This window comes from Lepidochelys kempii, chromosome 7 (assembly GCF_965140265.1).
Source record: "Lepidochelys kempii isolate rLepKem1 chromosome 7, rLepKem1.hap2, whole genome shotgun sequence".
Taxonomy (NCBI): domain Eukaryota; kingdom Metazoa; phylum Chordata; order Testudines; family Cheloniidae; genus Lepidochelys; species Lepidochelys kempii.
In genome coordinates, this window is record NC_133262.1 from 25,847,806 (window position 1) to 25,875,534 (window position 27,729).

Genomic DNA, 27,729 nt, shown 5'->3' on the forward strand with positions numbered 1-27,729 from the left:
TATATGAGGAAAAAGATGGTCCACGCTGAAAAGGGACGTGAACATTTTATAATCCTTGCTCAAAGTAGGCCAGAATAACTTGAGTTATTAACTCAGGGTGGGGAAATACTGCTGGCATCTGCTTTGGCTGTAATCTGGCAAAGGAAAGGCCAGGCTCAGGAAAATATAAAAAAATAAAGTTAACATTTGGGCTTGTATTCAAAGTAGTTAAACTCAGGAAACTTGGATGTTCTTTGTATACCTAATTTCAGTTTGGCAACAAAAGTATTTATTAAAAGAAATAATAGTGGACTATTGTTATGAAATAATTCATGGGTTGGGCTTTCTTTTTTTAACTTCTGATCTGGAAACTAAGCAAAAAGCTGATGCTGTATTTTAGGAGTATTAGAATATTTTATTTTATTTGGATTTTGAGTATACCAGCTGCCTGGAGTACCAGGTAATAACACACTCTAAAATAAAGTTTGTAAAAATAATAAAATCTTTATGAAAGGTTGGTTGCACTTCAGTAATTCGTGAGAACTTCACAAGACTAAGAGAGGATTGCACTAAGAGGCAAAGATTAGTAGAGCAGCAGAAGTCAACTGAATGTCTGAACACTGAAAGCTATAACATGCTTTATAATTAGTGCAGTTAAGCAAATAAAATATTTATTAGGGATGTGACCCTGCAATAGTGAAGGGAATAGGAGTTCTGCCATTAATTTCAATGGAAGCCAGATCAGGCGCAGTGTCCCTACTGTCCTTACCATAACAAAACGTCTGTTATTGCTATTGTTATTTATGTTAAGCAGTACTTAGAGGCCCCAACAGAAATTTGGGCCCTATTGTGCTAGGCACTGTACGGGCCCATAGAAAACAAAAGTTCCTGCCCCAAAGAGGCAATCTACTGGACAAGACTGGCAAAAGATGAAATGGGGAACAGAGGCTCAGAGTGAGGAAGTGACTTGGGCAGTGTTACACAACAGAACAGTAGTAGAGCTCAGAACAGAGCCCACTTCAGAATCCTAGTCCTGTGTCCTATCCACTAGATCATGCTCCCTCTTACATTTAACTTTCTTTCTGGAAGACATTAACAAATAATATGGACTAATGGATAGAGATTTCTTCTCCTGATTTTTTTAATCCCTTCTTCATTTGCCCCCTGCCCAGACACACCAAAGCCCATACATTCACATATAGTAGCAAAGTCTCTGAGGATCACTATTCTGGTTTCTTAATATAAACACCTTGGGCTAGAGACGTGGTTCTCAACCAGGGGTTACCCAGAGGTCTTCCAGAGGGTACATAAACTCATCTAGATATTTTCCTAGTTTTACAGCAAGCTATATAAAAAGCACTAGCGAAGTCAGTACAAACTAAAATTTCACACAGATGACTTTTTTATACTGCTCTGTATACTATACACTGAAACGTAAGTACAATATTTATATTCCAAATGTTTTATTGTTTTATAATTATGTGGTAAAAATGAGAAAGTAAGCAATTTTTCAGTAATAGTGTGCTGTGACACTTTTGTATTTTTATATCTGATTTGTAAGTTTTTAACTGAGGTGAAACTTGGGGGTACCCAAGATAAATCAATCTTGAAAGGGATACAGTAGTTTGGAAAGGTTGAGAGCCACTGGGCGAGACGCAGGGATTTCCTGCAGAGAAAATAATAACACTGTGTAGCAGCTCAGACAACAGGGAGCTTCTGCCTTCTCCTCCTCTGCTTCCTCCCTTAAAGACTAGATACCTGAGTCTATAATTTAACATAACTGTCTAAATTACAAACACTTAATCTCTCTTAAATACCATACAGGCAGTTCCCATTCATTCCCTCTCTATAAAGTCAAACTTTTAATTTAAAAATGAAGCAAAGGGCAGTTGTATTTGTGTTCATCGTGATGATCTGGAACAGAACGTGACACACACAGTTTAAAATTAATAAATCAAGCCAGTCCCCCTACCCCATGAACACGCTCCCAAAATATGTATATTAAGTCAACCCCAGCCAACTTCTTTATTATAAATGTAGCTTGTGAAAGGGGCCATTTTATCCTGCCTTACCACACCCTCTACATTCCCTAGTGAGGGACCACCATGGTTAGTAATTAGTTTGCATTGTTGAGTGTGTGAGAAGGGTGGAGAAGCATGAAACTCTTAGTAATTTTCTCAGTGGGCCATTATTAGTCTTGAGCTGCAGGAGGTCAAACCTGAAAGGAGTTTCAATGTATGAAATCTGGCCATTTTTACAAGTAGCCTTCTATTATCTTTGCAGGGATAAATCCTGTGTGTATGCACAGTTATCTCTGCAAATGCTGTCAGGTTCAGCTGTCCTTTAACTTCTCAGGACTTTTCACTATAATCAAAGCAGTTAGATGGAAAAGACCCATTAGGTCATCTTGTCCTTTTCCCTCCCAGTGCAGGATTGTTCCACGGAGTATACTCAAATTAAAAAGAAACATCTTTCATTCCAAAGTGCTTTATTAAATGCATATGTGTTTACCCAGCAGTATGTACATAGAGGATTTGCCCCCCCTATTCCAGCACAATTGAAATGCACCTCTAGGTAAGAATGTAGCACTTTAGAATAGTAAGCACGGAAGAGCTTGGAAGCCAGTGGAGACTCCTATTTAAACTTTGACCCCTGGGTTCGGGTCAGGGCATCTTTTGCTACAAAAACCAAGTAATTGTTAGAGCTGATTGGAAATTTTCCAGTGTTAGGAAATGCTGGCTTGTTAAACCCAAAATGTCTCATGAAAATGAGTCTGGGTTGAAGAATTCTCATTGAATCGCACGCAGTGGAAAGCCACTTGGTTCTCGACCAGCTTGCCTGGTGGGCTGTTTGGGAGCCCAGGTTTTCTGTCTCTGGGTCAGCCCCACCATGCCAGGTTTCCAGGATTTCCCTGCAGTGGAGCTGGGGCCCTGAAAGCCCACGAGACTCTCAGAGCTTTCAAGCTCCCAGCTGCAGAACTGGGAGCCTAGCAGTCCTGGAAGCCCTGACAGGGGTATGTCTACACTGTATTTGGGAGTATGTTCCTCAACCCAGGTAGACAGATGCACTCATCTTGCTATGGGAGCATGTGCCCCACCATGGAGACTGCCCCAGGGTGGGGACCCCATGGTTTCCAGATTCCAAGTTCAGCTGGCTCCCTAGACATGCCTATTGTCATGTTGCCCACTCAGGAGTCAGGCAGTCCAGGGAGCCAGCTAGCCCATAGTCTGGAAGCTATGGTGTAGTCCATATAACAGTGTTGCCCTGGAGCCGCAAACCCTGGAAGTCCCAGCAGCTGCTGACTGAAACAGATATTCTTGTTGGTTTCACAGCTGCATGTTGCTGGAGCATACTTCATGTGTCTGTGTTTGAAAAACAATTTTTTTCAGGATTTCTGGTTCAAGAGAAATTTCCATCAGTTTCAGCCAGTTTTAGTAATGGCCATGAGGGTAAATGAGCAATATTCTTTGAGTGTCTTCTGTCCCTACATAAGCTATACAGATGAAAGTCATTTCAAAGCCAGTCTTTAGAAAATTGTCTGAATGAATGATCAAAATTTAGGTCCTGATCTTGCACACTGTCAAAGGTAGATACGTAGTTACTCTCATGCAGAGTTCCATTGCTCTGTGCTTGGCCTTTGCAGGATTAGGGCCTAACTAGTAAGAGCCTCAGCCCATGAAGTTTTGACACCTTTTTGTTTTGTTTTTTAAATGATAATTTGATTTTAACTATTTATCCTTTAATCATATTTTATTCCCATTTCTAAGCCACCAGTGCTTTTAATCAAGTGCTCAGTAGTTTAAAATGTGAACGATTATATTTGGAATTCTAAATTTTATCTTGTAATCTATCTGCTTTCTACCTTCTAACATCACTGACAGGACTTTTTTCTACATCCAAACTCTGAGCAGCTTCAAATGGCCACAGTTGTGTTTAAACTGACCTGCTGGAGGGAAACTTTCTTTCCTTTTCCAAAGGTGGAATTACCTTAAGATTACTCCAGGGAGGAGTTATAATGGGCAGAGGGAAACTGATGCAGTAAAAAGATAATGCTTCTATATATATGTGGTGGAAGATATGTGCATGCACCTTTAGTTTGATTAATTTATACTAGTCATTTTGGAATGGTAACTTACGCTGATGAACATTTTCAGAGGAGTAATTTGTTTACTAAGTAAGTGGGTCCCATTTCCTACCAAATTATGCTGCTTTTTGTGATACACATCCCTTATATTGCTACCACGGATTGTAACTTGTTCAGTCTTCTTCTGAGAACTTCTGTGCATTGTAACTTACATAAGTATTGGTATTCCTTAGCAGCTTTTCCAGTGACCATAATATACCAATAGCCTAGAACATTACCCAGAGCTATATGGAGATGTTGCTGCTCTGAGCCACTTTTTATAGTAAAGAAAGATTTTGTTCTATATTCTGCTGCCAGCGTAAATCTGGAATAACTTCATTGAAGCCAATAGAGATGTGCTAGTGTAAGTGAGATCAGGATGAGAACCAAGGTGTGTCAAATAACGACATGGTCTTTTTAAAAAATAAACAAAGCAACCCTATTATTTACAGTTATCATGTTTCTTTTCTGTGTGCCCTTTATTTTTTTGGAACAATAGTGTCTATCTAAAAACAATAATGCAGCTTTGTAACTGTTTCTATATAGTCTACCTTTTAATAGCTTTGTGCTTAGTCGCTTGGAATTCATACCGTATGAATACCTTCACAGTAACATATATGTTTTGGTTATTTTTCTCCTATAAGTTAGGAACATGAAAGAAAAAACAAAATAAAAAACACCACCACCCTACTAGATATTTTCTCTCAGACTCTAATCAGGAAGCTTATAGTCTAGATTTGATTGATTCTGCTCTATAAGGCAGAGGGCAGAGGAGGAAGAAACAGATCAAAGTGAAAAACTGACCCAAACTTGAATCACTTGAGAATAAAATTCATCCAGGCAAGTTAGCATTTAATTTTGTTCTGCCAGCAGCAATCCAAGAAAGATTATGAGAGAGAGAGACTGAATCTTTGCTACTAGTGCTTGGCTAGTTATTATGCAACACAGCCAAAAGACAGACCAAAAACAAGTAGAGAATTGTTGATTTAGGTCTTGCTACTGTAAAATGAAATAAAGTGTCCTTTACACAGCTCCTATTGTCCTTAGACGGGTACTATTCCTAATAAAGAGAAGAATTAAGAATCAGTAATATACACAGATTTCTTTTTATTCATTTAATCTTTCAAAAATAGCTATACAAAGCAGATTTTGGATTTTAATGTGCTAAGCAGTCAGAATACCAGCATGTCAGGAAGACAGTAAATCAACTCCTGGGTGTAGATTTTCAAAATATTTCTGTTTAATCACACGTTCTGCATTTCTGCCTAAAGGCAACTGGAATGTGTTGGCAATGATCAGGTAAAAAAAAAAAGAAAAAAAAAGACACCTTCAACACTCTATTTTCCAGTTTTCTTCCTCAGGCTGAATTCAGCTTTCACTGGTTTTTTTTTTCCTTGTCGACTGTACTTTAAAAAATAACAAAAACAAAAAACAAAAAATTGTTTGTATAGCTTGAAGATTCTCGTTCCCTTTGTGCTTTCCAGATTTAAGTATTTAGGTTCAGTTTTCAGATCTCTGTGTCATTGCTCAGTATCCTGGCTTTTTAAATGCTGTTTATTAGTACAAGATGACAAAATCATCTCTTCCTACTTGTGATGGGATGGAGAAGGTCTGGAAGCCTCCTGCTGGAGGCCACCCCTTCCCAGAAAAGAGCAGAGTAGAAGTCCTCCAGGCAGCCTAGAGTGGGTGCAGGAGAAGTAGCCAATCAGTGGCCAGAAGGGCCCCATGAAAAGGAGTAGCAGAGACAGTACAGTCAGTTGTAGCCTGGAGCTGGAAGAGGGAAGCCTGGGCTTCTGGCTGGCTGGCTGGAAGAGTAGCAGGATGGCAGGCAGCTCAGTATGGGCAAGACTGAGCCCAGGGTGGGAGCTAAGGAGGAGCTCCTGGGTAGCTAAGGGGATTAAGCAAGACCTGAGCCCGGAACCTAGCCAGATCAGGCCAGGGTACAGTGATGGGCCCTGCTAGTCTGGTTAAAGACTGAGTCCAGGGAGGGATGCCAAAAAGGACACGCTAACTGAGGGTACTATGATGGGCCCCTGTTGGACTGTTACAGGAGGGCAGTGTCTTCAGGGAGGAAGCCTTGGTGGGAAGGTAAAAATTGTATACCCTGGAAGGGGTTTGTTTGTTCCATCTACAGACAGTGTGACTCAGACGGAGGGCAGAATCGCTGAAGACTCACTGAAAGAACTATCATCCAGGGAGCACTCACAAGAGGTGGGTGCCACCTGTTGTAAAAACTGAAAGAAAAGCAGGCCCATACCTGACCGGAAAGGGGGGGGTTGCTTGGGAGAGGTGGGTGCTGACCCTATTACACTACTACATGTTTAGAACAATGTGTAATATTTTCTTTTTGCAAGTATTCTGGATTCATTTAATACTTGTGAAATTGAGTGACTGATAGCACTGGTGGGGCATGGAGCCCCACTGGGTGTTGCACTATTCTATGTCAGCCACTGTTGTCAGACCTAGCATATTCAGTGCACCTCACACACTATGTGGCCATATCTGTACAAAAGGTGGCATGCAATATATCACAGGAAAACTAATAACTCAGTGATCATCTTGAGTCATGTATGTACAGTTAACTTACAAAGAATTATACAGATGTGCTTGAAATATCTGACTAAAATGTGTTTTAAACCAGGCATATCTGAGAAAGTTGATAAACAAGTTTTTCCAGGCAAAGGAAAGGAGCCATCATCTTAAGCCAGTTGTGGCCAAGAACAGTGGGCTATTCATCTATATCAGAGATTACATTAAAATCATTTGTATTGTAAAAAATCACAAGTGGGGGAGAAGTTATCTTGGCATTTACACCAGACAGCATGGTGTCTACACCCAGCTCAGTAAACAAACTTTATCTGGGGATACACTTTTGAAGAATATGTTTCAAAGGTTTGCTGGACTGTAAAGAGAGGCAGAGAGCACCTAAGCTAACCAGGTGCTTTGAGCTCTGTTTTGGGTCCTGGCTGACAACTGGCCAGCCATACTGGAAGAAGAGACTTTGGTGAGAAAATTTTCTTTGAACAAAAGACTAAAATCTGACTTAACAAAGAGTCTTAGAAGCATGTTTTACTTTGTTTTTAGCCATTTCTACCTTTATTCTTTCTACATGATATCACTTAAACCTATGTCCTTTTGTTAATAAACTTGTTTTACTTTTACCATAAACCAGCTCAGTGGTTTAATTGAAATGGAGGGTTTGTCAACCCCAGCTAAGTTAATAAACTGCTGTGTAATGTCTCTTTAAAAGAGAAGCTAACTTGATAAGGTTTTGTGGGCCCTACAATCAGAGGGGTTGAATATGCCAGAGAGAGACATTTTTGGTGAGAACTCAAGCCTGGAAAGGTTGTTAAGGTCCCCCTGCAAGGAGTAATCTGTCTTGTGCAATCCAGAGTGTGAACAGGCTGCTGGCATCAGAGTGCTCAGCCAAAGCAGCACAACACAGAAGCACCTAGGATTACAGGACAGACAGTGACACAGTGCCTTACTGGTCTAGGTTGAACCCCAAAGCATGTGTCACTGGCATGAGCCAAACACAACCAGTCTTTCCTACATAGCTCTGTCCAGTAACTTTATTCCTGAAGCACAGAAGCAGGGACATTTCTCTTGAGCAGAGACTTATTGTTTTAATAAATAATTTAGTACCTTTGTTTGGTCAATAAATATGGAGTAGCATAAAACCCCCAAACTCAACTTCACTTTTGGCTTAGAAAAAATGGGATTCCATGCTCCAAAAGTGTAAGATTAGGTGCACCAACCTAATGTGTGCCATCTAATCACCTTGTCTTTTTTTGGTTAAAAAATGTAAAAGTGACATGCAATATCTATGTAATTTTTTTAGAAATCATATGGGTTAGGGGTCTAAGCATATGTTTTGGGATGGCTAATCTTTCTGAAACCATTTGCTCTAGTATGTTTCAGATCTCAGTATCTTTCAGATACAGACTTAAAACTCAGGGCTTGTTTTGCCTAGATGTTAAATATCCATTGACATCATATACTGTGGTTTAGTGGGAAACTGCTCCCCACCTCAGACTTGACTTCATTCAAGTGGTTCTGTATATTAAATGGTTTGTAAGGTATTTGCAGATCTTTTAGGGTGACTGTAGTAAGGTGTATTGATTGATACATAGCACTACTCCTAGTTTCTGTGTTAAGAAATAGCAGTTTGGTATGATGACGATTTCTGTGGCACCAGAGGTGCACTCGGCACTTTACAGATGAATTAAATAGGACTGGTTCCTGCTGCAAGGATTCACAATGTAAGGTTCTGATCCTCCATAGGAATCTGTGCAGATGGAACTTCTGACTGTGTAAGCAGCTACCCACAGAGATCCCTTATAGGATAGGGGCCTAAGGAATGTTCTTAGATCACAATGATGGTATGTTATACACTTTGAGGAGCTATGTACAGTACACAATTAAAGTCAAAATCAATGTTCTTTGTGATTTTTTGGTAGCTGTGTAAATGTCAGACACATCAGCTTTTACACTCCTTGGAAATTATTTAACCTCTCTCACTTTTTAATATACTCTTTACATAGGAATAAAGTTAAATATTTTATGCAGACTATTTTATCTTCATGGCTTCATGAAATTTTGCCTGATATTATAGTTCATATAGAAGATTTCTCAAAAAGAAAACAAAAAAAACCACCTTAGTCAGCCACCTGTTGACTCATAAATGAACATTTTAGACTAGAGCACACATTAATTGATTCTGGCTTTTCCCTATATTACACATTTGTTGTTGAAATTTGTGCAAGCCATTGAGAATTGCATAGATATGGTCAACTGTGATTTGGCTGATCTCTGAAAACGGAGTCCAAATGATACTGAGGAATAGCTCTGCTGTACAAGATGGACTTCAAATTTCATTTTTAACTGCTACTCTTGACCACCTTTCAGTTTCAGTTAGTGTACAATGTAAGGGTCTCTGCAGCTCCATGAGCATTACTGAGCATATTGTATCTGTGCTCTGCATGGTTCCAAATGCTGTTCAGATATTGATATTTAATGGATTAAAACCTTGTGTGGTCTAGGTCCTAGCTATCTAAGGGTCTGCCACTGTCTTTCTGTGTACCCTCCTATTGTTTTAGGTCAGTAGTTGCATTACATAATACTCCCTAAATTCAAATGTTTGCTCTATCTCCAGTCCTCATTCTCAGTGGAGGATCTACAAGCCTGTTTCCCTTGTTGGTTCACCAGAACCCAAGTTAATTAACTTTTAGGGGATAATGTGATACTCTTCTGTTTACTCAGGCTCTTGCCCAAGGAGACTTGTGTTTAAAGGAATTAGATACAGTATTGTAGTGACATTTTGGCAGGTTTCAGTTGATTTGAAGGGTGTTTACAATGTTGCCTGGCTACTGGAAATGCCATTATTATTATTATTAGCTTACGTTGTTTTAATTGATGTGGATGTGTCCAATGGCCCCTAAACAATATGCACATACTGTTAAAAATACAAATATAAGTACATTCTTTGGGTTTGAAAAGATTCAACAAGTGAGTGAGCTAGATATTAAAAATGCATACCTTTCCTAGATCAAACAAGAGTAGATTGAGGAACATACAGACACTTTGTTGTGTCCTCCTCCTTTTTGGAAGAGAAGCAACAAGCCCATAAAATAAAATGGGCTTGTAATGTGATTGACCATTTAGTAGTAGCTTATATAATTAAATGTATGTAGGAACACAGAAAACTGAAATAGTCTCACTGGCTACCAGGTCAGTAATACCCACAAAGTTTTCCAAGCCTTTGCTGTACATCTTCTTTCTCTCTTACTGGGAATTGCTTGGAATTGTAGTATCATGATGTTGATTTGGTAGATTAAATGTATAAAATATTGTGCTATTCATAGACTATAGGTCCAGATTTCAGTTTTTATATAGAAACTTTACTATATCTGCCAGAATAGCCAAAGATCTGAGAGGTCTGAAAAATCCTCTTCTGGATTTTGACAGATAATAATTATCTAGCCTTCCATGAAAAGGCTGCTCTGAAACACTGATAGGAGTCTCCCTTTCCTGTACCAGTAGGTGTACTGCATCCCTGCTGAAATGGTCTCCTCTTGTCTCTCACGAGAGACCATTTAAACTGCAGTGCACTAATCTGATCAGTAGAGGAAAAGCAGAATCCTTGTACTAGCATATTTCCTGGAAATGTAAACCAGAGTTCATTATTTCAATCCCTGAACCAGTAGACTGTTGTCCTATATGAAACACTGCTAATGTTGTGAAACATTTTATAGGATTAGAATGCGGAGTCTTTTAGGGCAACTCCTGAAAGGCACTTTGTCTTATTGATTTAAGTGAAGCTGATTGTTAGCACACAAGCCTATAAACAAACACACAGGCATTATTTAAAATCAAGGCCTCTAAGGCCTGATACCAGATAGCACAACAGCTGCAATACTCTCTGGACTTCTGCTTCCTAGACTGGCATAAAACTACATATTTTGAGGTTATGATTTTTCTAAGGAACAAAGTGCTAACACTGTATCAACTGGTATTAGAAGAGGTGTATATCACCCAAACATGTCACTGCGGCCCAGTAAAAGCAAATTATTGAAAAGTAAAATAACACCATCATAGAGGAAAAAATCATGACCTGTAATTTGGGGAGCAAGTAACATATGGAGTCTCTTCATAAACTAAAATATTTTATAGTGTTTCATATAAAAGTACAGCTGAGGACTTTACAACTTCTACAATCTAGAATTATAAATTATTTGGGTTATAATATATCAGATTATTATTTATACAACAACTGCGTGTATGACATTTTATAGACAAAAACTGCCTGTTCTCTTCTGCAATAATCTTCTGAATAAACTACACTCGCTCTCAGGTTTCTGCACGATCTACACATTGTAGTCTGTGCCTTTTGGTTTATATTATAGATTAAGCATACTACTAGGGTGTAACCTTATCTTATGCTGATCACTCTTTCCTTTTCCTTCCAATGTTACAGATGCTTCTTTGTTAAATGAGCTAATGGCCCTCACTATATCCTGGTAGTCCTAATAGGCCCTAGCTGAATACTAGTAATTAACAACCCCAAATTCTAGGGTGACCAGATAGCAACTGTGGAAAAAACGGGATGGGGGTGGGGGGCTAATAGGTGCTATAAAAGAAAAAGTCCCAAAAAGCGGGACTGTGCCTATAAAAATGGGACATCTGGTCACCCTACCAAATTCCTACTTCTGGATGTGCATATGGTCCCTTAGCACAATGCTAAATTTCTCAGGCTAACACTATGATCATAACCTCTCCATTACTTATTATTTTTACTATTTATTGATAAAGCCCCATAGCTGTACACAGCACTCTATAGTGGGTAATATGTGCTGAACAAATACGAGTAATTCCCACAAACAGCTTACATTCTGAAGGCACAAATACCTGTTATCAAGCTTTGGAGAAAATAATTACAGTATTCGCATGTATCCCTGTAACCGTCCTTGAAAACACAGTTTCTCTAATAAAGTTATCTCCTTATTGCATTCCTCCTCCTTGTCTGAAACTGCGCTTAAGTGTTCTCTTCCTCCCACAACGTCCTACTCTCAGCGTTCTTTTTCCTTGTCTCCTTTGTCAGACAGATCCTATACTCATCTTGTAACAAGAGGGCCACTGACACTTCCTCTCTCTTTTCAGGCAATTTTCACTACCTTTGTAGTAAAGATCAAACAGAATCGCTTGGCTGCCTATACACTGAATCCTACTGTATAACAAATCAGGCAAAGGTACTTTTCCACTTCCCCAGTCTGCTACAATGGGGGGAGGGAGTTCTCTCCTAAACAACTGATGCAGAGCATAATTAGAAAGAAAACAAACCTACTCCCTGCCAAACAGGAAAAAGCAACAATGTGGACTAATAACTAAAAAAATCACATGCTGTGAGGCTATGTTATGATACTTTTTAATCCCACCCGTTCTCCTAGACTGGAATTAGTGCCCTTACCCACCACATAAAATAAATTCAGCTGACATAATCCATAGGGAATTAATAAAACTAGGATTTTATTTGGGACAATAATAAAGTTGTTAATCATTATTATGGTTACTTGCCATAAATCTGTGCATTTGATTGTTAATACTATACTGTCTGGAGGACCCAACAAATAGATACTAATTAAATTGCAAGTTATCCTGTAAGGAACAAGCTGGGATAATGTCAAGTTAAAATTCATGTTTGTGTCATTTAACGTTGATGACGCATAGCCAGCGGTGAGTAAAGGTGTAGGAGAGAAGAGGAGTAATGTTCTGCTGAAAATAGCATAATTTTCTCTAAGTGTTTTCCACTGGTAGCTAACTGTGAGTTTAAATAATTTGCTCTTTTCCACTGATTCAGCTGAGTATTTCTCCCCACTCCCCTCCCCCATCCTGGGCCAGTGGGCGGGTTTTAATTTAGTAATGAGCTGTGTTGCGTTACTCTTAACTGACACTGGGAGCTTGTCTTTTTCCTGCCTTATTCGAGACCAAGAGTTGCATAGGTTATGCTGTGCTTTCAGAAGCCTAGTGCAGAGTCTTTCAATTACTAAACTGCTGGGCGCTGTAGAGGGGAGACTCATCTTTCTTTGAATTTTGCACTCGGATAGAATCAGCTGTGACATCCGAAACTGCTGCTCCTGCAGCCACAATGGTGGCCAAGGATTACCCCTTTTACTTCGCGGTCAAGAGGGCAAATTGCTCCTTGGAAGTACAGACGGTGACCAGCCCAGCTAAAGAGACTGAGGTGCAGTCTGCTGATATGTTTTCTCTTTTTCTGTGTTCTCTCTCTTTTTCTCTGCAGCTTTTATCATCCAAACAGTCTGCATATTTGGGGAAAACTGGATTACTCTTTGAATATAAATTGCCAAGTATAGCTATTTATTTGATTTGTCTTGTGCATCCTGCACTACTCTCTAGAACGTATATTTGCAGTCTGGAGTGAGGCAAACCCTCTTTATTATCAACAGTCTTTTGTATAATAAGATTAATCTTTGCAACTAACAGTTGAGAAATTTCCTTTCCTGATATATGGCTTGTATATTCCAATGCCTAATGTCAGTTATTTTTATTTACTAAATTTAGAATTGTAGCTGATTAGATGTGGGGAGGAAATCAGGATAAGTGCATCTATATAAGTAAATGGTAAAACTTAATCTGTTAACTAGGGTTAATATTAACTGTGTCAAATTAATTAATCTGACCCTCTAATCAATGAAAAATGAATGCTTCTAAAATGAGGGATATTTTTAAATGTGGGATTAAGAAAAAAAATTGACTACATAGTTTATTATTTGCAAAGTGTTGCAAAAGGTTTGAATTTAACACAGGTAGTGTTCATTTAATATTTCAATATTTTATACTCTAGATTAATGTTTAGTCTTCTTTGTGCGCCTTTTTGTCAAAGAGAACAGTGACTTTAAGGTTTCAGAGTAACAGCCGTGTTAGTCTGTATTCGCAAAAAGAAAAGGAGTACTTGTGGCACCTTAGAGACTAACCAATTTATTAGAGCATAAGCTTTCGTGAGCTACAGCTCACTTCCTCAGATGCATATCGTGGAAACTTGAGGAAGGGGGAGAAAAACTTGTCTTTGGGACTCTTATCACTTAATATATGCATTTTCATTAGGTCTGTTTCCATAGTAATTTGAAGGCAGATTGCTAAATTGCGCATGGTTAGTATGAATGCATCAAAGATGATTGCTTCCAATAGTCAGTTAAACTGATCCAAACTGAAAGAAGTCCAGCCATGTCACCTTGTTTAAACAGTTTGTGTAGCTTAAGAGCCAATAAGAACATACTTTACTTTTACTTGTCAGTGTACTTTTATATGTGTGAGAGTATTTGACATTATTACAGTTGTGATATTTAGGGGCCTTTTAGCAAATATACACATGATAGAATAATATTTTCTATTGTGATCAAATTAACCAAGTCAAGAAACCCTGAGTACAGGAAACCCTTGCTTGTTTTTTTACATAGTGCTGGTTTAATTATTTATGGACCATGAAATCTCATAATCCCCATAGTCACCCATATTGCAAAATGTTTTGCATTAATTCAGAGCCCATTTACTAACTAATACTAAGTAAATCTATCTTAGGTTGTTTTTTTTTTTGTGGGAATGTGCAGTTTTGTATAAAGGAACAAAACTGTCAAATATTCATTTAAAATAAAAGTTGGAACCTGCTTTTTAACAGGTGGTATATATTCATTACCATAGGCAAACGTATCAAATTTCAAAGAAAGTAAAATCTCAACTGCTGTATATTCAAACAAAAGCCTAGAGCATAGGGATATATCTTTCAATAGATGTGACTAATTAAGATTATGAAATGCAATAGCTTTAATCAGGTCAATAGTCCTAGATTTATATAAACAAGAAAATGCTCCTTATACTGCCAGTCTGAAAAATGCTGTTTGCTTAGACTACAGCAGATTTGCAGCATTGTGGGGGGGAAAAATAAAGCAGCATTTGTTGAACATCCCTTTGTTGGTCCTGCTATACAATATTGAGAAAATCTGTCTCTTCCCTCCCATCCCTTCCCTCCCCAGTCATAAGGGTGGGTAAAAAAACAAAACACACATTTTGGGGAAAGCATTTACAGGAATAGACATGTAGCCCATTCCTTTAAAGTTTTTCAACATGGACAGAATTCTCTTGTTCACTAACTCTGTGGTTAAGCTCACAGCATTTACAGTGAATCTAACCAAGGCTATTGGGCGCCTTCTGCCATTATTTTATATTACTGCATTAGCAAAGCAGTTAGCTGTATGCTTAGCCTTGAAAAGCTATTGCTTGGTGTGAGTTGCTGACATGAAGCTTGTTTGTCACCCAACACTTGCATCAACTTTGCCTTCTGAACTAGAATCTGTGAAGTTAGAATAGGTTTTTTGATGCAGGTGTTCTTAAAGTCAGAATTCACATGTCCATGTAAACATTATCCCCCCTATCTGAATAACATTCTTTTAACACTTTTTGTGAACATGTAAAAAGTACCAGTAAGTGCTGTATGGCTCTGTGTGTGCATGTCTACAGTTTTGTGTATGTGTTTAAATAAGTATGTATTTTAGTGCATTGAATATATTTAAAGTCTGTATGTAATATTTTACCTGTCACTCTAATTAGTCAAAAATGTACTTACTGTATGAAGTGTAAAAGATGCATATAAAATAGCTTTTACCCTCTATGCTGTCTGCTCTAAAGATACTATCTCAAACTCATTTATGACATCCCGTCCCCCCCAAGTGTTTAAAGTAGTTTTACCCTAACAGTAAGCACTTTCCTCTTTTCATAAGTAATCATTAAGATGGTGAAACTTGTTCTTTGTGGTACGTAGCTTTTTACCTTGGAGTTACAGTATACAGAGAAAATAGCTGCTTAATATTGGCATTTTCTGGAATAAATTTAGTTTTTCTTTTGTGTTCTTAGGTTAAGTAACTTGTCCACTATCACACAGCAAGTCAGTGGCAAACAGAAGATGTAGGTGAAAAATAAAAATTTGGGGATTCTGAGGACAGTTTGTCAATTTCTATCAAGTGGAGTTGTTACAGCTGTTAAATCTCTTGTAAGGCAAACAAAATGTTAGTATGACTAAGGAATAGGATGGAGAATAATATAGAAAAAAATATATATGTTAATGGCAACCCCCCACACAGAGTGACTAGAATCGAACATTACTTCATCTACAGGAAAAATTGGATTCAGAGATTGGCAACAAGAGCAGCTAGAGAAATGGAAGAGCTTCTGTTTGTAGAAAGACTGAAAAGATTGGGTCTGTTAATTTTAAAGAGAAGATGGATATGGGAGGACATGATAAATATACAAAATGAGTAGCATAGATAAGTTAGGTCAGGCACTTCTCTCAACGCTTTCTCATAATACAAGAACAAAGGGACAGTCAATGGAACTGAAAAGCAGCTAGTTGAAAGTGTTTCCTTTTATTGGCTTTCAACACAATGTACAATTTGCTTATGGAACTCACTGCTACAAGATATCACAAAGGCCCAGAGCTTAGCAGGATTTAAAAAAAAAGTCTACATTTATATGGATAATGGGATCCTCTATAATCACAAAACAAGGATTAAGTGCGTGAGAATGAGTTTTGGAAGGAATATCAACTGACATTTTTCAGGGAATAAACTAACCTTTATTTAATAGGAATTAGGAGGAAACGTTTTCCTGTGAACAGGTTATACCATAACTGCCAACTGCAGGGTTTCCTGCACCTTTCTCTTAATCATCAGTACTGTTTATTCTCAGAGACATGATACTGGAGTAAATGGACCATTAGTCTGATCTGGCACAACTACTATCCAACATTCTTTCTGTGTTTGGTCTGCTTCCGCACAAGTTATGGAGTCTTCCCTTTCTCTGGCACAGACCAGCAAGATAATAATGAACAAAATTAAAGTATTTTTATACCCCCTAGCTGGCTTTTCCTTTCTTCTTCCTTTTCTCTGTTTGCTACTTGCTCTTCAAGAAAATAAATTGAGTGCAATCTCTAGGATCCTTTCCCCACCCTATCTGTGGAGCTGGAGTCCCATGGGGAAAGAGGAGAGCATGCCAAGGAAGTAGTAGTTTTCCCTTGTGTGCCTTCTATCCTGGTCCCATGGGCACAACAGTCTCTCCTGGTTATGGATGTGGAAGGAACCATGAGGGGAATAATTAGATGAAAAGGAAGGGGGATAACAAGTAACAACCAGTCATAACCTCAAATCCCTTTCCAGCTATGAGTAAAACTAAGAACTTTAAACTAGGTAACAGAATAAAGGCTAAGGATCCAAGAACAACTTAATTCTAATATACTTTCATAATGCTGTAATACTATGTTATATGAGCGTACACACATCAATGGAATGATCATTATTGGAGCTAAGAAAGATTCTAACTGGAAAGTATGGATGTCACTGCTCTTTCGCTTCCTATTCTGGAAGGTGATCTTAACCACAAGTAAGACAAGGGGCTGCATGGAGACCATACGCTTCAGAGCTCACAGTAGGCTCAGCGTTTAATATCACCGTTCCTGAGATTTTGATGCTACTATGGGACTCACCAAAACAAACAAACCAACACCTATTGGTCCAGTGTCTTAGTCTCTACCTTTCTGAAACAGATCCTGGTCAGAGAGAAAATACTTCCACTCTTCTGGTAGTTTGGTTTTCTGCTTATGCAAGTTCTAAAGTTGTGCTTTCTTCTTGCAAATATGAATGCTATCTCTGTTCTGGATAAAGACCTCATTCCCACTTTTATATCCAGTCAATAGTACAATAGGCTTTAGCTTCTATGTGTATGTTCATGCAGCTAGTCTCACTTTGGGATGCCGGTGTGGCTGCATGCCATCTCTGGAAGCGATCTGCTTTCCGAGTGAGATGGTATTAGGTGTCCACTTTGTCAAGGCTTGCTCTTTGATATCATGTCATTAATGAATGCTGTTGAATGTAAATCCTATTCACAGAACGGAGAAGAGAGTATCGCCTGTCTGTATGTTAATTTCACAGAGACTGCCAGCTGAAACTGTTCAAATCCTAATCAGCGATCATGCAAGATCAATGTTTTTGGGCACAACAGTGTTGGTAATTTCAATAGGTGGTAAAGGTGCTTCTCAAGAGGCACTGTCTCTTTGTGTAAATCATATCTTAACTTGGTTTTCATATACTGAAAACAAAAGCAGGGTTATAATAAACAGAATTTAAAAGAAATCTAAATGATACCAGTAAGCTATTTATATTTTCCAGTTATAGGACAGATATTCAGTTATATTTGACCTTCTGAGAAGGAGGAAGAGAGAATAAGATCTGGGACAAAGCTTTTTTGTCAGAAACGAATTTTACTGCTGCCGTTTCTTTCAAGCCATGTTGACTTCAGATTTAAGTGACAACCAAAAACTTAAGAATTGTAATTGTTGGCGGAATATATTAAGAGACTTAAACGGTAAGGATTCTTAAGAAAAATCAGCAGAAAACAAATGTTTTGGTTTTCTTTCCTATTTAGAAACAGGGAAACTGCAATATGCTACAGATTTAAAATACTGTAGTTGCTTGTTACATAATTTGGAGACAATTGACAAAATGCTCCATCAACCACGCAATCAGCATTTGCCTCTTTGTGACTGGAACTTGACCTTGGCCATATAGAGTGGTGTAGTTCAACAACAGAATCTTTAAAAGTCATTTTATTTTATGAATAAATAGTGCAGAAGGGTCAAGAATATATGTTCCTGATTATTATTATTATTATTATTATTCTGGGTAGAATTAGTGGGCGAAGCAAAAGTGGATGGGAATCTGGGAGGCAGTGACCATGAGTTGGTTGAGTTCAGGATCCTGACGCAGGGAAGAAAGGTAAGCAGCAGGATACGGACCCTGGACTTCAGGAAAGCAGACTTCGACTCCCTCAGGGAACGGATGGCCAGGATCCCCTGGGGGACTAACTTGAAGGGGAAAGGAGTCCAGGAGAGCTGGCTGTATTTCAAGGAATCCCTGTTGAGGTTACAGGGACAAACCATCCCGATGAGTCGAAAGAATATTAAATATGGCAGGCGACCAGCTTGGCTTAATGGTGAAATCCTAGCGGATCTTAAACATAAAAAAGAAGCTTACAAGAAGTGGAAGGTTGGACTTATGACCAGGGAAGAGTGTAAAAATATTGCTCGAGCATGTAGGAATGATATCAGGAGGGCCAAATCGCACCTGGAGCTGCAGCTAGCCAGAGATGTCAAGAGTAACAAGAAGGGTTTCTTCAGGTATGTTGGCAACAAGAAGAAAGCCAAGGAATGTGTGGGCCCCTTACTGAATGAGGGAGGCAACCTAGTGACAGAGGATGTGGAAAAAGCTAATGTACTCAATGCTTTTTTTGCCTCTGTTTTCACTAATAAGGTCAGCTCCCAGACTGCTGCGCTGGGCATCACAAAGTGGGGAAGAGATGGCCAGCCCTCTGTGGAGATAGAGGTGGTTAGGGACTATTTAGAAAAGCTGGACGTGCACAAGTCCATGGGGCCGGACGAGTTGCATCCGAGAGTGCTGAAGGAATTGGCGGCTGTGATTGCAGAGCCATTGGCCATTATCTTTGAAAACTCGTGGCGAACCGGGGAAGTCCCGGATGACTGGAAAAAGGCTAATGTAGTGCCAATCTTTAAAAAAGGGAAGAAGGAGGATCCTGGGAACTACAGGCCAGTCAGCCTCACCTCAGTCCCTGGAAAAATCATGGAGCAGGTCCTGAAAGAATCAATCCTGAAGCACTTGCATGAGAGGAAAGTGATCAGGAACAGCCAGCATGGATTCACCAAGGGAAGGTCATGCCTGACTAATCTAATCGCCTTTTATGATGAGATTACTGGTTCTGTGGATGAAGGGAAAGCAGTGGATGTATTGTTTCTTGACTTTAGCAAAGCTTTTGACACAGTCTCCCACAGTATTCTTGTCAGCAAGTTAAGGAAGTATGGGCTGGATGAATGCACTATAAGGTGGGTAGAAAGCTGGCTAGATTGTCGGGCTCAACGGGTAGTGATCAATGGCTCCATGTCTAGTTGGCAGCTGGTATCGAGTGGAGTGCCCCAAGGGTCGGTCCTGGGGCCGGTTTTGTTCAATATCTTCATAAATGATCTGGAGGATGGTGTGGATTGCACTCTCAGCAAATTTGCGGATGATACTAAACTGGGAGGAGTGGTAGATACGCTGGAGGGCAGGGATAGGATACAGAGGGACCTAGACAAATTGGAGGATTGGGCCAAAAGAAATCTGATGAGGTTCAATAAGGATAAGTGCAGGGTCCTGCACTTAGGACAGAAAAACCCAATGCACAGCTACAGACTAGGGACCGAATGGCTAGGCAGCAGTTCTGCGGAAAAGGACCTAGGGGTGACTGTGGACGAGAAGCTGGATATGAGTCAGCAGTGTGCCCTTGTTGCCAAGAAGGCCAATGGCATTTTGGGATGTATAAGTAGGGGCATAGCGAGCAGATCGAGGGACGTGATCGTCCCCCTCTATTCGACATTGGTGAGGCCTCATCTGGAGTACTGTGTCCAGTTTTGGGCCCCACACTTCAAGAAGGATGTGGATAAATTGGAGAGAGTCCAGCGAAGGGCAACAAAAATGATTAGGGGACTGGAACACATGAGTTATGAGGAGAGGCTGAGGGAGCTGGGATTGTTTAGCCTGCAGAAGAGAAGAATGAGGGGGGATTTGATAGCTGCTTTCAACTACCTGAAAGGGGGTTCCAAAGAGGATGGCTCTAGACTGTTCTCAATGGTAGCAGATGACAGAACGAGGAGTAATGGTCTCAAGTTGCAGTGGGGGAGGTTTAGATTGGATATTAGGAAAAACTTTTTCACTAAGAGGGTGGTGAAACACTGGAATGCGTTACCTAGGGAGGTGGTAGAATCTCCTTCCTTAGAGGTTTTTAAGGTCAGGCTTGACAAAGCCCTGGCTGGGATGATTTAACTGGGAATTGGCCCTGCTTCGAGCAGGGAGTTGGACTAGATGACCTTCTGGGGTCCCTTCCAACCCGGATATTCTATGATTCTATGATTTTCCACGTAGTATAGTACATGGGCAAATCAGTTCAGTACAAGCTGAACCTTGTTAATCCATCTACTTGATAAATAGGCAAGTAATGCATTACAAAAATCTGGTCTGGAAAAGATAAAAGACTGAACAATGCTTTTGGATCCTAACAAGGATAAACATGGTGCAGTGGTTTTTCAAATAGCATAAAATCTTAATAATGTGGTGAGCATTGTGTTCAAAGGGCTGCTCAGAATCAAAGACAGCACTTTCTCTTCATGGAAATCATTAACTGAGTGTATCTTTATCAGGAATTGAGGCATAGAGCCAAAAGGAAAGTCTGTCAGAACTAACTCTGTTTTAGCTAAATGTAGTTGAAGACCACTAAATCAGCCATGCTAGTGTCTGCAAGGCTATTTGTCAATATGAAATTAACCTACTTAGGATCTGTGGTCTTAAATAATAAACAAATCTGTGTGTTGTTCACATGGATGGGAAATCCAATATCATGCCTATAAATGACTGGGCCCAGAGGCAGATGTTAAACTGAGTGTGCCCAGTGTCAAGCCCATTGATACAGCAGCACCAATTACTGTATTTTTTACAAGGGTAGTTTGCCCAAAGAAGCATAATCTGCCTGTCAGAGAATAATGTAATGCTATGGCAGGTGATGGCTGATGAAGAGTTTTTATTAACAGCAGTGCCTGAACAATATGGTTGTTCAGTATGAACAATGTTATTTGAGGACATGATTACATGGCAGTTTATCAAGAGTTTTGCAAGCAGATCTACAAGAGGACTTTGAGAGTGCAGCTAGCATGTCCCAACAACTATAAAAGTTTGTCTTCAAAATACTTATGTACACCTTTATTTCCTCCCCAATTTTTAGCCTAGCGTCTTCATGGACACCCCTTTGTAAAGACTACAAAAACAATATTATGTCCCCTCTGCATGCCTAATTTGGTATAGCAGTGTGTTACCAAGTTGAATAACTGAAATATGGAATTGGAAGGGAATGCAGGTGGTTCTCTCGTGCATCCCCAGCAGAGGCTGGTGCTGAATCATGGAGCACGAAGAACTTCAGTCCTGCTGCTGGGATGTAGTGCCAGTATCTGGTTAGTAATTCGAAGAACTGATCTGAAAGAAATAATGTAATTGGCCTGGCTGCATGATATGATTTCTGTATGTATTTGGTTTAACCTTGGTAAAAGAACATAACTTACACACCAGTGATTTGGCAATTACTAGTGACTTTTTTTCTTTGAGGGTAGATTGTGCTCCCCCTCCATATGAGGTCAGACAAAATGAATGCGGGTCTGGGAGGGAAATGGCAGGAATGCGGAGAACCTGTGTGGGGGTTCCAGATGTGCTCTGTGGGGCTTCTTCCATCCAATTATGTGGGGGAACTTGGTGGATTGCTGTATGGTCTGGTCATGGGTGACTAGCCTAGTGGCTAGAGTCAGGGATTGGATTCGAGGCCAGGTCAGTGCCAGGAGGATAAAGCCAAGGTCTGGAACCAGGGATCGGAAGCAGGATGAGGAAGCAGGGTCTGTAGCAGCAGCTAGCTGGGGTTCTCCCTAGTTGCCCAGATGAACTTCCTGTATCTTCCCTATGCTTAAGTAATATGTCCAGAGGAATAAGGAATTGTAAAGGTCCTGCCAATTAGGCCCTCCATGAGTGGCAGGTGTGTGAATGGGCTCCTAAGGCTCATGACCTGCTGAGTATTTCCACAGCCAGAGCTACTAGGTGGAGGCTGTCTGTACCTGGGGAATCTGCAAATCCAGGTTTTAGACCTGCTGCTCCTTCGGTCACCCCCTATTTCCCGCATTGGTGACCCAATGGTATTTCCAGGCAAGTCTTTTTTGAGTTGCTTTTGTGGAAAGCCTCTATTAGATCAGGGGCATGTAAGTGGTTTTTCAGTTCCCAGGACTGTTCTCCGGGATACTGAGGTTCTTGGTTTCCAAGTCCGACCAGCTTGGCTCGGAGGAAGGTCTCAGTGCTGCCTCTATAAATAAATAAAAACTTCAGCCTGGCCTCCTGGTCCTTTTTCATGCAGCTCTGGCAGCTGTCCTCGACCTGAGCCTCTCTGCCAAGCACTTCAGGCAGCTACAGTGCAGGTTGCTCAGGGGCATAGCCTTGTTGCAGGAGGTACAGGGCTTGAAAGCTGGTGACCGAGGCATGCCTCGGCATGGGGTAATAGCCAAAACTCCCCTAACTAACGGAGATACACAAACTACACTAAACTGACTATTTACAACTAACTGAACTATATACAATTATAGGAAAGCGAAGATCCCTGAGAACTTGCCAAAGCAAGGAGAACCGTTCCAGCAACTGTCATGGGTGGTAAGAAGGAACTGCGGGGGTGCAGGGTTATCTGGGCCCTTTATACCGGTGCTATGAGTGCGAGACACCAGAGGGCACTTGAGCTGCCCTGATGGGTACCACTGAGAGAAAAAACTTCCTACAGTGGCATGCACATGTGCAATCACTCGAAGAAGAATGTAATTTATCTGCTTGATCATGGGGTCTTCATGGACCTGGACCTTGGCAGGTGTCAGAGAGTGGTTGCATTTGGCCTGGAAATGTTTTCTATGAAGGGCTTCTGATGGGAGATGTGGAAAATGCGGTGTATTTTGAGTGACCTGTGCAAACAGAGTTTAATGGGGACAGTGCTAATTAGCTGACAAATCTGAAACTGTATGAGATATTGGTGCTCTAGTTTATGGGATGATCTACTGGTGTGGAGATGTTTGGTTGACAGCCAAACCTTCTGGCCTATGTTGAATTCCAGCCCCTTCTGTCTTTTGCGGTCCGCATGTTGTTTGTAAGCCTTCTTTGCCTCTGCCGGGAGTTGCTTGAGTTCTTCCTGGACATGGTGGATTTTCTGGACCTTATCACAGGCTGACTGGTTTTAGGATCTGGCCAGTAAATCGTAAAAGAGTAAAAAGTGATGAAATGCTAACTTCAAAATGAATCGGGGTTGTTTTTTCTTAGCACCATTGACCTTTGTGTTGCATTAACTTTCTTGACTTAACAGTTAAAATACATGAGATATGCCTGAATGAAATTACTAACAGCATTTTAGAGAGAACAAAGGAAGATCCTTTGTCTTGGGGTTGTGGTAAGAAAGTCCATAAGTATTGAAATAAACCTCAGGCTTTTTGCACAAATTGTGCTCAAATTATGTAAGAGACTTTCTGCAAAATGGTGCTTTTGAACATGTTTTTTAACTTTTTCCCGCCACTTTTCTTTTGAAGACATGAAATTCGGCAATTTAATTTAAAGAACAATCCTTAAAGTATAGGGATCCTTTTCATTATTGATTCCTAGCTTAATTTGCAGCTCTTCTGTTCTTTCAACAAATGGTAAAAATTAAAAATTTGTTGTGACAGGGAGCTGGGCAAAGGGTTGTAGATCCAGCCCTCTGTCACATCCGCTCCTCGTTAGGGGAACAAATTAGAGGAGGCTGGAGGTAACCTGGCCCTAACTGGGGAGGCGGAGATAGCTGCTACTTAATTAGCCTGGGGTTGTATAAAAGCCTCAGGGGAAGGAAGCCAAGGGAGAGCAGGAGGGAAGAGAAAAAGGCAGGGAATGGAAGCAGGGAGGTAGCGCTCTCTCCTTTCTCCTCCCTCCTGCCTGCAGATGGTGAAGGGTTACCTGTACGTGGTGAAACAGTGGTGGGAACAAGCTGAAGAATAAAGTGCACCAGTGGTTGCAAAACTCAGGATCTCAGAGTGACTTTGTGAACCTAGCAGGCGCAGAAGCCAAGGGGGCCCTGCTGCACTCTCTGCTGCAGTTGTCCATAAAAATAACTTTTTGTTTGTTTATTGAGAAACCTTCAGCTTGCTTGGGACTGTACATTTACATACAGTGAGGACTTGATGTATTAAATAAAGCAAATTAAATGCTAGGAGCACCATTCTACATTGCTTACGGAGACCAAACTCCTGATAAAGTCCTTTGAGTAGACTGAGCAACATCAGAGTGAATGGGGTGGCTGAGGTTCAAGACAGAAGTAGAGTCAGACAAGAAAGGGTAAAAGGTCAAGGACCAAACCAGTTTCATGGTGCCAATATTTTAACCAGGGGCTCCCACAAAAATGTCCCCCTTACTTTGTGATAAATCTATACACAAGGGGCTCGTGTGCTCACAAAGAAGAAGGGTAAGAGATTGGTATTAGCTGTTTCATTTACATAAAAATGCTTTCTCAGCCACAAATCAGGGCACCACATTGCTCAACTGTCCAACTCATATTAGGTGTACTTTGTTAGAAATGTTTATACTTGGTTCCTAAATGCTTACTGCATATATTGCATTGTTTAGCCTGTGAACTCTAAAAGAAGGTGAGGACTGAGACTCTATAACGAAGTTTTGGGGGTATTCTCCCACTGGGGTATTTTAAGTCTTAGGTATCATCTTCTGCATTGCAAAGGCAAAAATAAATATTTAAAAAATGTGTTAACTTCCAAGCCCAATGAGTCAGAATGTGTGCCATTCAGGGAAGGTGACTCTCCTCCTACTTTGTTTGTACAGCACCTAGGACACTGGGACCCCTATCCTGATTGTTGTCCCCATGTACTACCATAATACAATTAGTAATAATACTTATATCTTTGTCAGATCTAGCAGTTTGCGGAGGTTAGGGTTAAGTCCAGTGGAGAAAGAGAAATCACTCTGACCTGGCATTCAATTTGGTAGCAGTATTTTAATGTGGGTCACTTAGAATCCTCCATGGGCTAGCCTCCTTGAGTCTGTCACTGAACTGACCCTTTTGGGACACCCAAGAGGAGAGAGATGCTTTAGCATTTGGAGGCAGTTGACTGTGTAACTGTATCACCTATCAATACTGATGTAGCTTGTATATCCCATGCATGCCATGGCATATGCTTTTATAATTTCTGAGGGACAACATTTCCTATAGTGACTGGCAGCTCTTTTTTTTCTGTATTGGACCTTTTAACAGTGGAAGACACCTATCTCTAAGTGTAGCTGCTGTGTAGGGCTTGTGTAGGGCCTGAGCCTGCTGAATTCAGTGTAAAGACATCTATTGACTTCAGTGGGCTTTGGATCAGGCCCATAATGATCACTTTTGTGCATGAGATAGCAGGCCCACTTTGAAAATCATGAGACTATTTTAAGCAGAGGCAGCGCACTAGTGAATGTGCACAAATTTCAAATGACTAATTTATAAATAAAATGGAGTGTATGTGCAGCATTGGACATGGCAGTGCTCACCTAGAATGAGGATTAAACTGCAAGTCTTCCAACCAGCTTCTAAACTGTGCCACAAGCAAATTTTGACTATATGAAGGCTTTATAAAAACATTTTCATTTGCCCCATCGAAACTACTTACCATATTATGCAGTAAGAGTACAACTCTATGTAGAGAAGAGCCTCAGTGAAGTTACTAGGCTGTTTTATTCTAGAAAACAAATGTGCCCCTTTGGCCTTTTGTAATATAAATAGTTTAGCTCAGGAGTAAGCAGATTTTTTTTCTTTCATCTTGTTACAAACACAATTCTTGTCTTCTCTAGGATCTTTTATTGGCTTTCTTTACCGCTTTTTGTAACCGCTTCACAAAACTTTAACAAAAGTAAGCTGTGGTTGTATTTTTTCAAAAGCAAAACCAAGATATTTGTTTAGTACTTAATGTAGCACAGTTGATCTTCAAGGCACTGGACAGATACAAATTAATCTACACAACACTTCCTGTGAGGTAAGGGAGTACTATTTTCCCTATCTTACTGATGGGGAAACCAAGGTTAAATGACGTGTATCAGATCACAAAGCAAGTAAGTGGCAAAGCCAGAACTGGAACACAGGAATTCCTGGCTGCAACCCTCAAACTTAATCCATGACACTGCTCTGCCCCTCATTTAAGGTTTGTTTTAATTGAAATTAGATGAAGTTTATTTGGACTGTTCATAAAATCTCTTTCTAAAGAGAGTGTACAACTTTCTTATGGGAGGGAGATTCATGGGCAGAGTTTAGGCTCAGAGGTGGTGGGTGGGTCAATCTGAGGCTCATTACTACGGTAAGGGACTGAAATAGCTTTTGGAGAGACCTGTTGGCATGAGGGATGCTTATTCTTTCCCCACCCAATTACTTTCCTTCTCTTCCAGGGTTTTCTAGCTTCCTATGCAAGTCCTTATACTTTCTGTCCTGTAACAATATTCTTAGACCCAGATATCCTGGTACTGGGCCCAGATGTGCTTTCTTTTGTCCCTCTATGCTATTGTGTACTACAATACAGTTTGGGACACCTCACACTCCATTGCTCAGGAGCATGCTTGATTCAGTGAGAAAGTGGTAGATTGATGGGCATTACATGTGAGGCCCAGCACAGAGGCTTCTGGGCAGGGGTGGCAGAGCATGCCCAAAAGTGGGGGGGGCCAGGCCTCCCCACCCTTCCTCTTCTACCTGAAGCCAGAAGCTGAAGTGGGCCGGGGGCTGTGGACCCTCCATCTGCCCCCGGGGGGGGGGTGTCGATAGCAGCCCCTGTCTGTGTCTGTGCCCTGCGGGGTCCCCCGCCCATGGCAGGTGGAGGGTCCCCGGGTCCCCACAGCTGCTCACATGGCTCTTAACGTGGTTGGGCTGCATCCCCAGAGCCACATGTGGGGAGCTGCAGACCCGCCTGCCCTGGGGGAGGGGAGCATGGGCCCAGGACTGCTTTCAACTCCCTTACCCTGGCAGGTGGAGGGTCTGTGGCATGGTGCTCCACAGCTGCCTAGCCTCTCCTACCTAGGCGCTCCATAGCTGGGGGGCGGGGCCCCTGCAGAAAAGTGGGAGGGCTATGGCATAAGAGTGCCAAACCTCCAGGATTGGTCAGAAGTCTCAATCTTTTATTTAAAGATTATGTCATGTGAGGAAACCTCCAGGAACTTGTTCGAGCAAAATTGGCAACCATGGTCCCTGGCTCCCTTTATTCCGGCACCCCTGCCTCTCTGGGTCAACACACAGTGTTAAGGTAGTGAGTGGGTAGAAAGCCAGAGGGAGGGGAGCCAGGAGTATTTGTGAGGAGCTGCAGAGATGAAGAGCTGGGGGAGATGGGAAGAAGATGCTATATTGCTAGCAGGCTGACCTTCATAAAACAGGAATAAAATCTGGGGGCAGCTGCCTGAGACACA

The 27,729-nt window shown here is 40.8% G+C and overlaps 1 protein-coding gene across 4 annotated transcripts in view; it reads left to right on the forward strand.

Annotated features, from left to right (window-relative positions):
- Positions 1 to 27,729, forward strand: part of ARHGEF3 (Rho guanine nucleotide exchange factor 3) — a 312,788-nt gene that overhangs the window by 222,412 nt on the left and 62,647 nt on the right. For 2 of the 4 annotated variants that reach the window (XM_073351504.1, XM_073351507.1), the window contains exon 1: positions 12,590 to 12,842. The exons of the other annotated variants lie outside the window; for them this stretch is intronic. In XM_073351504.1, coding sequence (XP_073207605.1) covers positions 12,747 to 12,842 — 96 coding nt within the window. In that variant the 5' untranslated portion in view covers positions 12,590 to 12,746. Of the gene's footprint in view, positions 1 to 12,589; positions 12,843 to 27,729 lie in introns of those variants that run through there. 4 annotated transcript variants of the gene reach the window in all.